The 13,710-nt window shown below is 36.8% G+C and overlaps 1 protein-coding gene across 1 annotated transcript in view; it reads left to right on the top strand.

The window, feature by feature from the left end:
• Positions 1-13,710, top strand: part of HCN1 (hyperpolarization activated cyclic nucleotide gated potassium channel 1) — a 199,997-nt gene that overhangs the window by 12,979 nt on the left and 173,308 nt on the right. Inside the window, exon 2 of the mRNA XM_064642837.1 lies at positions 11,981-12,404. Within this exon, the coding sequence (XP_064498907.1) occupies positions 11,981-12,404 (424 nt within the window). The remainder of the gene's footprint in view (positions 1-11,980; positions 12,405-13,710) is intronic.

The following is a 13,710-nucleotide window of genomic DNA, read 5'->3' as shown; positions in this document are numbered from 1 at the left end:
TAACAACTTTAGATGATTCTGTCTCAGTGAAGATGGAATAGAATTTTAAATTGATCTAAGTCTTGGTTTCAAATATCTTCCACTGGCTCAATGACCATTTCATATGACTAAATTAAAACAAAATATTTAATAAATATGTTTCAAGCAAATAATCTGCTGTAATTTAATAAATACTTTCTACACATGGTTTGTAAATTTAATACATACTGTTTTTAGAAGTGGATCTTGACCATCTATTTCATTGTTGCGTGACAAAATGTAATAACCCCTCATTTTTTAATTGCAACAAAGCAATGGAAATTACCTGCTGGAGTGCTGGCAAAGGTGTACAGGAAGTAGAAAAGGTGTCATTGCATGTAAATGCAATCTCCTGGAGTGCTTGATATTGCAGGCTATCTCCTGTTTTGAAGATCAAAAAACAATTTATCCAGTAAGTTCGCATAGACCATTTTTTTTTTAATTAGGAATTTTTTTATTTGCTTTTTTTAAGGATAACTAAAGCCATTTAATTGAAAAAAAGCCCCTCTTTGTTTCCTTATTTTGAATTATGTTGCAAAAAAGACCATTCAGCAATTGCATTCCATTACACTGACCAACGTTCATAAATGTCAGAGACAGATTTTACATCCCCAGAAACTTGAGTTATGTTCCAAACCTGCACCCTTTGATGAGCTGCTCGCAGCAGCAGAATGGAGGCTTTGCTCAGGCCAGCTTGCGTGGAGCTTGCTGTAGCATTAGAGGGTTAACAGCATGAAAGGACGATGAGAGGAGCAGAGGTAGAACCAGCAAGATCACAGTTACCTAGGCCGGTAACTAGAACATCTCTGAGCATAATGCATGCTCTTTCTTGTTTACTTTGCTCGCTTTTCTGGGTTTTCCTTTTTGTTTTAAACAAGTGAATATGAGGTCTATCTGATCACTGCTCTGTCTAGCTGCATAATTAGCTGATTTGTTTTGGCAACACAGGCGGAGAGCTATGCTGTCAAAAGGATGGTAACACTGGAATGTGCAGTATGCAAATTGGGAAGTTTTAAAGAAATTTTAAAATTAACATTGCATATGTTTAAATACTGTGGAAGGCAAATGACTAGCAGAGAGTTATGAATACAAGCTGAGTAATTAGAAAAATGGGGTGCATCCCCCTTTAAAAGGTGTTTGTAATAAATACACATGGGGAAAGGTATGTCAAAGCATGTCGAAGCATGCTGAAGATCACTTCTTTCATTTCCTATGTGATGTGCGCATTTTATTTTAAATTAATTGATGTTTTAGATAAATGAATATGATTAATTCAGTTAAAGAAATTAATAAAATAACAAATCCATAATCATACTAAAGCCATATTCAAGTGGGTACCTGAATGTCTTCTGCCTCCATTTGCTTGGGAATCAAAACTGTTCAGCATGGATGTTCAAAGTGTACAGTAATTTTTGTCTTCTGCTGGAGAAGATTTGGACCTGTACATTTACCTTGCATAGCACTGCTGGTGTGGACACTTCCAATAGCAATGTCACCTCTCAGAGTTGTTCTGCTTTGACAGAGCAAAGAACTGACAACACCTCTCCAGTATGGTGATTGCCTTACCCGGGAGGAAGGTTTTGGTTCCTGCTGTAGTTTGTATTTGTTTAGGGAGAGAGGACATGTCAGCAGCATACATCGCTTCAAGAGGCACAGTATGGCTTGGTGGTAGTGAATTCCCTGAGGTGGGAGATCCTGGGCTCAGCTGCCCACAAACAGATGAGGGAAGTCCAGTGGGTGTTCATAGGTGTTGATGAGAGCTCTAGGTATTAAGCTGTTTTGTAAAAGGTGGATGCATGTGACATGACCCTAATTATTTACCATGTTGCTCTGTTGTGAACTCAATCTTTTTTTTCCTTTGCTGTTCTAAAAAGCGTCTGAAATATATTTGAATCCTTTTTAAGCAAGTGTAAGTAAAAATAAGTAAAATTATCATCTTGATTTGATTTGAACACTGATTCATCAGTTTCTGATGTTATTTTCAGAACAAGTTATTAATATATCTTTTAAATATATAAATTAGATTTACTACCATTTGAAGCGAATTGTTTACTGCAACGTGATATTCATGGATTGTAATAAAACAACTTACTGGTTCTTAAAATAGTATTTTCACTTATTTTAAAGGGTTGAAATCTCAGTACTTATTTTTATATTCAAGAAAACATATGCTCTGTAGACAAAGGTCAGCCATAAATAAGGGAATAATAATAAAAATTGATATATTTATGCTATTACTTGGTCGGAATCTTCTACATCTACATGTAGATACATAAGATGAGTGTAAATATTAAGTCATGTATATTTGTTTTCACTTGTAATGTAGGAGTACATCAACTTGTTTCATATCTATCTATAATTTTTTACACTTTTTCATATCCCTAATTTTTCACTTTGTGAATTTGAAGACTACTTTTTTTTTTTTTTCAGTTTAAACATAGTGCCCATTCTTGCCTTCAATGCACTTATTCACGAAATGGTACCCCAAGTTCTAGTTTGAAGCTGCTTGTCTGAATGTCCTGTGTCTTTGTACAGTTACACACACAAAGCCAATTTTACCTCTGATTTTCAGAATAAAATTGTTGGTAGTAGTTTGTATGTCAAATTCAAGTTGATGGTCCTAGCCTTGTTTTGGTTTCGTTTGGGGTTTGGGGTTTTTTTTTGGCAGAGGTAATAATCTCAAAAAAAATAATTGTCCCGCCTCATTTGGTAGTCACAGCCAGTCTCCTCACCAAACCCTATGTCTGAGGTCTATCAATAGCTACAAATGATGTCTTCCCCATCATCTTCTTCTCTGAAAAGTAGAGAAAATAGAATTTTTCCCATTAGCAGAAATTTTAAAGACTATACTGATAATTGAGAGACTGAATTGGTTAAAAAAATCTATTAAGGGAGAATATTAGATGATACTGCCTGGCTTTCTAATTTTTGGGAGGGGATATTACCTTCATTTTCACAAGATTCTTTGTTGAGAAGAATTACAGAAGGCTTCTTCCAATTTAAGCCTCTGAATTTTTAGTATGGAGGCATCCTAACTGTCATGTTTCTAAATGGCACTCTTAAAATTACTGTCACTACAAAATTCTTAATTAATGCAAGTGTTTCAACATGAGATCCAAAATCATTTTGCAGCTGAAATATTTTTAGATCTGTCTCTTTCAAACGTTTTTTTCCCATACCTTTAAAATGGTCATTTCTAGTTTGAGAATGTGAATGCCTATTTTACAGTGATCCACTACAGAAATTTGCTGATACTTAAATAATCAGTATGTGGCACTTCGTAGTTGGTTTAAGGGTTGGTAACATGAAACTGAAACAAATCAGTTACAGTCCCTACACAAAATCTTGCCTGATTCTGAGAGGCAGTGGTTTCTGTGGTGGTTTGAATGAGGAGGCAAAGTGGAGAAAGCTACACTACCAAAGACAAAATCAACACTTACCCTGAGAAAACATATTTGTGAACCCTGACTCTCCATCAGCACTTTTTCGTATCTGGTAGCTACCTGGACTGGGGCACTATCCTGCTTTTTCAGTGAGTAATGGGGCTGAAGAAGCACAGAATCATAGAATGGCTTGCGCTGGAAGGGACCTTAAAGATCATCTAGTTCCAACCCCTTGCCATGGGCAGGGATGCACCCTCTAGATCAGGTTGCTCAGAAAGAAGGAGTTATGTAAAGATGAGGGAGTGCAAGAGTATTATCAGAGCTCCATTGGCAGTGGTGCACTGTTCTTGCCCAAGGTTAAATAGAAGTCAGGCTTTAATTCTTTCTACTAGTTTAATAAGTTTCTCAGGAAGAAGAGCAACTGCAAATATCAGAGGTATTCAAGCAGTTGTGGTAGGGGATTATAGGCTAAAAATGAGGAGTCTCATTGTTAAGTAATATTGCCCTATTACAGAAATTTCTCTTTGTCCTCTCCTTCCTTCCCTCCTATATGCAGTGAGTGCACCTTTACTTCTGTACCTTTATTGCTCAGAAATCTGAGGCTGAATTTGGTAATGCATGTAAAATACTATAAAAACTTCAGATATGGAAGCTGCTGCATACATACCAAGAATCAAATATATTCTTATGAAATATCCACTGATTAAATATTAGTTGAATTTACTCATACATATATATTTAGTGTCAGTTAATTAGTTAGTTTTGTAGTTCCTTTCCGTGGACAGTAGTGTGATTTGGTTTTCTAGTATTTGAAGCACTCAAGCTTTAAACCTAACCAAACTCTATAACCAAAGCCTTTTGAAAGTAGTAAATTACTGTTTTTTGGCTTCACTGCGTTCTGATCAGGTCCCTTGAGAGATGCATTTATCTTATCATCTGCCTTATCTAATCATCTGCATAAAATCACAACTGAGCAACAAATTGCAAATCACCACTAAGTGTGTTTATAACTAAACTGAAAAAACTCATTAAATCTTTTTGAAATTGTGGAAGCTTGTAATTTTAAATACGTTCTATGTCTATATAAAAAAGACAACTCAATATTCCTGAATTTTATTAGTCTCTTATTGAGGTAGGAAATTGCATCAATATTTTTAAAATAACAGCAAGGGACATACATTGGATCTCTTAAGTATATATGGCTAACCTTGAAGTAACAGATTTCAGTATTATTCTGAAATCAAAAAATATTTCTGGTGGTCCGAAAACTTCATTATTAGGTTATTTTTTTAATTGCTTTTAATCTCAATCAGAATGAAACCATTAAATTGGAAGATTCCCAGGTCCACCACTGCTCCTAGTTTAACCAGGGAGACATAGTTTTCAGAACATCAGCCTCTCCCTCATTCCAGACTGACCAGACTCAGGCAGGTAGAGAAAGCCTTTCTGCTGCTTCAGCAGGTTTCCTAGCTAAGTCAATGAGTGTTCATTAAGCTTGATATGTTTTAAATTAAAAAAGAATAGCAAACATTGATGAAATTTTCACCTGAGAAAGTGTCACAGGCTTCTACTTAATAATATTTCTGCCTTTCAACCTCATCACTTGACAGGTAGGATATACAGTCAGAACTCTACTGTAGAGTGTGCTTTGCAATTGAAAGAGGTGAGCCATGAAAACCTTGGAAAGTTTCCTTTGTTGTGTTTTGTTAGCATAAGCTTAAAGCTGTCAGAGTGGAAATAGAGGAACATAAAACATACAAATCAACAAATTCAGGGGAATAGTTTATTCTTTAAAAGCAAAACAAAATGCCAAACTCAAAGTTTTATCTTCTTAAAGCTTTGTGAAATTTGGTACATTCAGATGAGGAAAGTTTTATCCATACATAAGGATGATACAACTGCAAGTAACCTGTTTGCTATTGCAAAACAGACCAACATAAAAAAGTGACATTCTACTAGTCATTTTAATTCATTTGTATTACTATCACAGAGATAGAGTACAATAAATTTCAAGTTTGGAAATTTTAAAATAAAAAAATTGCTGCTGGCCCAAAATCACTGAAGCAATTCACAATGGATTTTCAAGCATTAAACAATTTGCTCCATGGAAGGTGTTGAATGCCATAGTTCTTGCTAAAATAGAATGAATTTAATATTTACTTTGTATGCCTGTTTCCCAGAAGAAGCTGGTTTTCCTCTAGGTGTGTATATTAGTAAAAGAGAAACAGATGGGCAACCTGACCTCAGTGCCTGGCAAGGTTATGGAGCAGATCATCCTAAGTGCAATCACACAGCACCTATGGAATGGACAAGGGATCAGACCCAGCCAGCACGGGTTTAGGAAGGGCAGGTCCTGTCTGACCAACCTGATCTCCTTTTATGATCAAGTGACCCACCTGGTGGATGAGGGGAAGGCTGTGGATGTGTCTACCTGGACTTCAGCAAAGCCTTTGACACTGTCTCCCACAGCATACTCCTGGAAAAGCTGCAGCCCATGGCTTGGACAGGGGCACTCTGTGCTGGGTTAGGAACTGGCTGGAGGGCCGGGCCCAGAGAGTGGTGGGGAACGGGGCTGCATCCAGTTGGCAGCCGGTCACTAGTGGTGTCCCCAGGGATCAGTGTTGTTTTTAATATACCAGTTCTATTTAATATCTTTATTGATGATCTGGATGAGGGGATCAAGTATACCATTAGCAAAATTACAGATGACACCAAACTGGGGGGGAGTGTTGATCAGCTGGAAGGCAGGAGGGCTCTGCAGAGGGACCTGGATAGGTTGGAGAGTTGAGCTGATTCCGACAGGATGAGGTTCAACAAGGCCAAGTGCCGGGTCCTGCACTTTGGCCACAACAACCCCATTCAGTGCTACAGGCTGGGCACAGAGTGACTAGAGAGCAACCAGGCAGAAAGGGACCTGGGAGTTTGGATTGACAGGAAGCTGAACATGAGCCAGCAATGTGCCCAGGTGGCCAAGAAGGCCAATGGCATCCTGGCCTGGATCAGGAACAGTGTGGCCAACAGGTCCAAGGAAGTGATTCTTGCCCTGTATTCAGCACTGGTGAGGCCACACCTGTGTCCAGCTCTGGGCCCCTCAGTTCAGGAAGGATATTGAGGTGCTGGAGCAGGTCCAGAGAAGAGCAATGAGGCTGGTAAAGGGACTCGAGCACAAGTCCTATGAGGAGAGGCTGAGGGAGCTGGGGTTGTTTAGCCTGGAGATAAGGAGGCTCAGGGGAGACCTCATCACTCTCTACAACTCTTTGAAAGGAGGTTGCAGCCAGGTGGGCATCAGTCTCTTCTCCCAGGCAAGCAGCAGTAAGACAAGAGGGCACGGCCTTAAACTGTGCCAGGGGAGGTTTAGGTTGGATATTAGGAAGAAATTTTTTACAGAGAGAGTAATCAGGCATTGGAATGGGCTTCCCAGGGAGGTGGCAGATTCACCATCCCTGTAGGATTTTAAGATGAGACTGGATGTGGCACTAGTGCCATGGTCTAGTAACCACGGTGGTGTTGGATCATGATGATCTCAGAGGTCTTTTCCAACCAGTTTGATTCTATGATTCTATTCTATTCTATGAATGAAAATGGATAGCAGGTCAGAAGGGGATATCCTAATTTTAAGGTTGTAAAAATAATTATTGATGATTTTTGAGAAAGGTTTCAAGCATGGACACCTGTGCAACCATTAAAAGAATTGGATCATCTGAAAAAAACAGTCCTTTACTCATTCTTCTGACCTTTCCAACACATCCTAGTAGTAATCCGGATGTTGCAGATGTTTCCAGGCACGGCTAGCTTTACTCCCTCTTACTAGAAGAAGAATATAGTTGCACAACCAGATAAAGATGTCATGCCCTATGAGAATCAAATTCTTACATAATAATACTGAGTTCGGTGTTTGTTACAGCTTAGTATAATAAAATTTTAAATAACATTATTTCTACTGAGATTGTTTTGTTCTATATAGGACACTGATTTCTCTGTTAGGTGAACCAATGATCCATGAAAGCAAAAGAAATAAAGCTCTGTTTGAAGGTGAGAAAAAAAAAGTCAGTGCTCATTTCACTGAGCATCTGCTAGTCAATCAAAATATTTAGCTAAAGAGGAAACAAGTTTTCTATGGAAAGCTTGTAAATTTTTTTTTACAGTTCTTCATTCTCTGAATGTACAGAGTGAATGTGAGATCAGAAAACCTACTCTCTGATGCATCAGGTTTGGCTTCAAAGATATTTTACAAGCAATCTGAATTAATACCTTTTTGGAAGATTTTCCAGTTTACAACGTGGCTGATGAGTATTTATGACTGAATTTAATGAAGTTTTAGTGATATGATTTGCTTCTTTTTTAATAAAAAATTAGACTTTTACAGTCTTTCTCGAAACTCAGAAAACTTAAACTAAAGAAAAGTCCTGACTGCTCTGTAGCCTCAGTCAGGGCACTCCATGCCTTAGAATTGCCATTCACTCTGCTGTGTGGTTTGTGAGACTACTGACAACTTCTGCTGGTTCAGTCTGTGTGTACCATAAAGATAATCATATCTCAAACAACACTGATTCATGGAAATTGAGACTTTGCTGTTGATGGGCAGCAATGGGAAATAATGAAGAAAGCAAATTTGAATTTGTTTGTATGGATGAAATTTCCTTCCTTAAGATTCAATTTTCTCTGGGTTGGATATATAAAGTGGAAAATAAAATGCCTGTTAGAATTCATAGTGCCTTACATTATTAAGCTTAATACAAACCATGATTAATTATTACTAAATAATTATTTATTGCTGCTTAGATAGACACTTATTTTGAATAGGTTGTTCATCCTATCCAGAACAACCTGTGTCAGTGACTAAAGTACCAATGCTTCAGCATTGTGTTCAAGAGCAGAATAAACACTGTTATTACCGTATATTTTGAAAATATAGTAAATAAATTATGAGTGAAAAGATCAATGAAAGATGGCTATGAATCCAGCTAGTTTTATTTGAGAATTCTAAAGTAATAACTAATGTGATTTTTTAAATATTTCTGTATAAAATAATTTTCTAAAGCTTTGAAAAAAATGTGCTTTAAAATTTGTTTCTGTACTTTAATACTTGAAGACTGTTTTTTATTTGGAGGTGTTATACCTCTGAGCCATTTTGGAGCATTTAAAAGTTTGAGGAATAGTTCAGTGGAGTGCAATGCTGACCTCTGCACCTTCTATTTATGTCATCTAGTTGTAGATCCACGGAGTTAGCTTCAGCTGAGCCATAATCAGTATTTGCTTCTCATTTTGAGCTTTGAAAGATCTTATTACCCCCAGACTCTCATTTTTTTATCCTCATTCTTGAATTTTTTTTTGTAATAAGGCTACCTCTTTCTTGCTCTTCATCAACATTTTCCAATACCTTATATAAATCTGGAACTTTGAGACTGTAAGTTGTAGATACATAACCCTCATTCTTTAGGGGGAGGTAGCAAAAATAAATAAATAATGCTAAAAGTAGTTTGAAACAAATGGCTATCTCTGTGTCTCAACAGCAGCTCCTTGCACTATCTTGTGAAGCTTTAGAGCTTGCTCTTTGTTATGTGAATAATAGAATGTTCTGAACTGCAGGCAAGGAACGCATTGTATTACTTTCTCTGCACAGGTCAAAGAAGGGTAATACAGGGGTTTGCATCTAGTTTTCTCACCTGAAAAAGAAATATAACATGGCCAACTTCTTGCCACTTGGAAACATTTTTCTAAAAGAAAATGTCTGATGCTTTGCTAAATGAAAAATTATACGGATTTTTCCTACTAACTAATCAGCTTACGCCATATTGTGGTATAGAATCAAAATACAGAAGTGGTACAATCTCTTAGTCCTTAACATTCAGTATTATTTTAGCCCTAATGCTACCACTTTTGCTGACATTCAACATCAGGAACTCATGTGTGTTTTGCATAATCACAGTACAAGATGATCCTTTAAACCGCGGATTACCGTAGGTTAAAAACACCTGGTTCTGCATTATCTCTTTCGTTGGCTGGGTGGCTGGTCCCTGTGCAGCTTTGGTTGGCCTTTGTTATGTAACTGCTCCTGGTGCTGATGAAAGGTACAGGTCAGTCTGAAATTAGCAGTGCTTTGCATCAGAGACAGCCACAGATACCAGGACACCTCTTGTGATTATTTCCTATTTGTTTTCCACCCATTTTCAAGATTCTTTCTCCAAGGACACATCTTGTGAAATAGTTTGGTTGATAGCATTGTAAAAGTATTTGTGGTAACTACCTGTCAATCATAGTAGATATAAGAATTTAGAGGTTCCTTGTGTATGGTAATTCCAGATTACTGAAAAGGAATCTAGCACAGTGGGAAGGTTGTTACATGAATTTAAAAAGATAAAAGAAATTGGGAATTTTTAGCCAGATATGGTGAATACCATCATATGCTAAACAAAAATACATATAGCCTCAATAAAACTGAACATTTTTAGCACTTAGTATTCATATTTATTGCAAAACTGAGAATGTGTAAGACACAAATCACATTGTGGTACACAGGGAATTATTTTTAAAGTCTATTTCATGCAGTTTCTGAGTACCAGTTAGAGGTACTTTGCCAAGCACTTCTCTCAAATGCTAGTTAAGCCTAATCTCTCTAGGTTTCTCTTGGAATGAACAGTTTTAAAACTGGGAATTCTCGTGCCATTTTCAATCCTATGTTACTCTTCCTTTAGCATTTAATTACTGTTACATTTAATTATTGATATTCTCAGATCAGCAATTTGTAAACTCAGAAGCATTTGCACAGATTAACATGGAAAAAAGGGAATTTATAAACCTGGATCTTTGGGATTATTCAGCCTAGCTTCAGCATGACCTAAAATTGTGGCCTTCCAGTACCTGAAGGGAGCTTACAAGAAAGACTGAGAGGGATTTTTTATGCAAGTGAATAGGGGTAGGACGAGGAGGAATGGATTCAAACTAGAAGACAGTAGGTTTAGATTAGGTATTAGGAGGAAGCTCTTTGCTGTGAGGGTGGTGAGGCACTGGAACAGATTGCCCAGTGAAGCTGTGGTTGCCCCATCCCTAGAGGTGTTCAAGGCAGGCCAGATGGAGCTCTGAGCAAAACCTGGTCTAGTGGAAGATGTCCCTGTGCATGGCTGGGGGAGAGGAATATGGTGATCTTTAAGGTCCCTTCCAATCCAAACCATTCTATGGTTCTGTGATCATTTGGTGAATACAAGAAGCAATTCTGAAATCTAATGTAACACATATGCTCTGTGCAAGTCTGTCAAAAACTAGGCTCGCGATTCTGAAATTTAATGGCCAACTAAACTATCATTATTGTTGATTGCCATGAATCTTTACCAAGATGAACCTTGTTGCATGTCAGGAGGCTGGTGTTAGTATGATAGAAGTGGCGTGGAAGTCAGTCTTGAAGTGATGTGCTGGTAGTGTGTCCGTCACGTGTCCATTGCACCAGGTGCTGTTGCAATGTAAGGACAGAGCAGAGATAGTCGTGGAGCCATTGCTGCCTCTATTCTTCTAGAAAGTCTAATGAGGCAACTGTTGTTGGTTTGTTTCTGTACCTCTTCAGATCAATTTTAGTCGACCAGATCGTGTTCTCAGGCACCACAAGAGGTTATGCATTGGGTTTAGGCTTTCTCAAGTCCAGTTCCAGTTCTTTTATTGAATAACTTTCTTTGACAATTTAACATTTAGGATTTATCATAACTTGCTTAAAATCAGGTATATACTACCATCTCTTGGAAATCTTCCATCAGGATAGATAATCTGTGTAAGAAGTGGGTTTACTCACTGTTTCTATAATAAATTTTAAAGTTATGAGTCTGGCTTTCTACCATCTATAACAAGTGTGATTAGCAGCATTCTAACAGAGTTAAAGGGGAGCCTTTAGATAGTTCTGGAACAAAATAGTGAAATGCAGTATACATTTTATGCTATGCAAATTGCAACTGTTCTTGCTAAAACTTCTAAGCTAGCTCTGAGAGAAGGTAGACTATGAGGTTGTAAAAATGCATGGAAGTTCAATTAAGGTTGAAAAAGTGGATGAATGTTTTGATGTTATCTAATTATTGTTTCTATTTTTTCTCTTCCTGTAATTTTATTCCAGCACTGTAATGGTATAAGTATATTTGCAAAGAGGTACTAACATTTAATATATTATCTATTAGATATTTGGCTTTCCATTTGGACAGAAATCTTAAAAAAACTATTTCATTGCTAAAGGGCTTCTGATTGGCATAAGACATCAGTTTTGTCCATATAACATCACAAAGAGGTTTTGACAGGAGTATGCATAAGTCTGCTGAGTGTCACACATACACACCTCTCAGCGTGTGATATGCCATGGAGTCATAAGCCATAGTACTTTTTTTATTCTAGATGCATATTCTTAAGAAGGAAGGCACCTAATGAAATATGTTACTTTGTCTTTACTGACTGTCTTTACTGGCATATTGAACAGGTTAAAACAATGAGAACTTTCTTAGCATTAACAAAATCTGGAGGTGAAGTTGATGGCACGATAGAGACCATTTTTACAGATGTGTTTTACCACATTACATCAAGCATTCTGTTTCTTCCCTTTTTTTTAGGTTTTACTGGGACTTAATCATGCTCATAATGATGGTTGGAAACCTTGTCATTATACCTGTGGGAATCACATTCTTCACGGAACAAACAACAACACCATGGATTATTTTCAATGTGGCATCAGACACTGTTTTTCTATTGGACTTGATCATGAATTTTAGAACTGGGACTGTAAATGAAGACAGCTCTGAAATCATACTGGACCCTAAAATCATTAAGATGAATTACTTAAAAAGCTGGTTTGTGGTTGACTTCATCTCATCAATACCAGTGGATTATATCTTTCTCATTGTAGAAAAAGGAATGGATTCAGAGGTTTACAAGACAGCAAGAGCACTTCGTATTGTGAGATTTACAAAAATCCTCAGCCTGTTACGTTTATTGCGCCTTTCAAGACTGATTAGATACATACACCAGTGGGAAGAGGTAAGATTTATGGTTCTAACATCATTCACTAAGAACTTATTTCTACAGAACACTAGTCAGATCTCTCTGAAGAGGTACACAAGAACAAGAACGTAATAGAGTTTTTACTTACCAGTTGGTGTAATTACAAACAGATGCTAGTGAAAAGGCCTTTTTGGAAAAAAATGGCTTAGATTAACCATCATCTCCCTGCTAATCACAGAGGCCAAAATATGTTTGGGACCATCAACACAATTAGCATGGATGAACTCCTAGTAAGAATACTGGGAATTTCAACAAACACCTAAATCTTCATTGGATTTTTGTGACTAGCACTTAAACTTACTAAGTTAATACTCTTGTAGTCAAGAGAATTTAAAATACATGTTCATATTTTTCTATTGTAGGAGAAATTGAAATAATTTCAATTATCAATCTACTATCAATCTACTATTGAGTAGATTTCCTAGAATTCTTCTTGTTTGAAGGCTGTATGTAGTCTGAATATATCAAATACTGGCCTTCTTTATGAAAAATGGGTAGTCCAAATTTTGAGTCATTGCCTTCTGAACTGCCAACTCCACTGTTTCCAGATATGATGTTATGCTGCCTGCCAGTTTGGCATGCTGCCTTTTCCAGGAAATTATGGCATTCCCTAATTTGGCATACTCATGGCTAGGAAGTATCTAATGCTTTGGCACATACCACCACGATTCAGTCATTTTGTTACTTGCCTGTCCTCATTTCTGTAATTCTAAATATCATAATGTTTTAAACAGAAGTGTTAAAACCATAGGAAAAAACACTGCTGTTTTCTAAACCTTTCTTGAAGTAAACATAATGAGAATTATTTTGCAGAGCATTTTCATGGAATCAATTAAAATTGATTTCCATAAATAAATTTGATCGAGATTTATTTAATTAAATTAATATTGAGGGAAGATTTGGTACCATTTCTGGTGCTTTTTCTGCTGCTGATCTCCAGTATTGTATGCACTTTCTGGCTTAACAGAAACCTAAATGCAGCTCCATCTCACAAATAAAGTCAGATTATGTTTTAAAGTGATATGATGCTGGATGATCCTAAGTATCAAAAGTCTATATAAATAAATTTATAGTTGTTTCTTAAAATAACCTCTGAAATAGATAATTAATTTTTATTTTGTAAATTCTACTTCTTTTTGCCTCTCTGTAAAGCAGTGTAATAGTTTTTTTGCACAGAAATAGAGCACTATAGTTTTGTGCTGTTTAACTAAGGCAAATGATTAAGCATATTTTGCAGTTCTACCATAAAGCTGTGCTTTTGTCTCCTCTGTGCTTTACAAAG

Source organism: Pseudopipra pipra, chromosome Z, assembly GCF_036250125.1.
Source record: "Pseudopipra pipra isolate bDixPip1 chromosome Z, bDixPip1.hap1, whole genome shotgun sequence".
Classification (NCBI taxonomy): Eukaryota; Metazoa; Chordata; class Aves; order Passeriformes; family Pipridae; genus Pseudopipra; species Pseudopipra pipra.
Note: the sequence above shows the minus strand (reverse complement) of the source record. Positions and strands in the feature narration are given on the sequence as shown.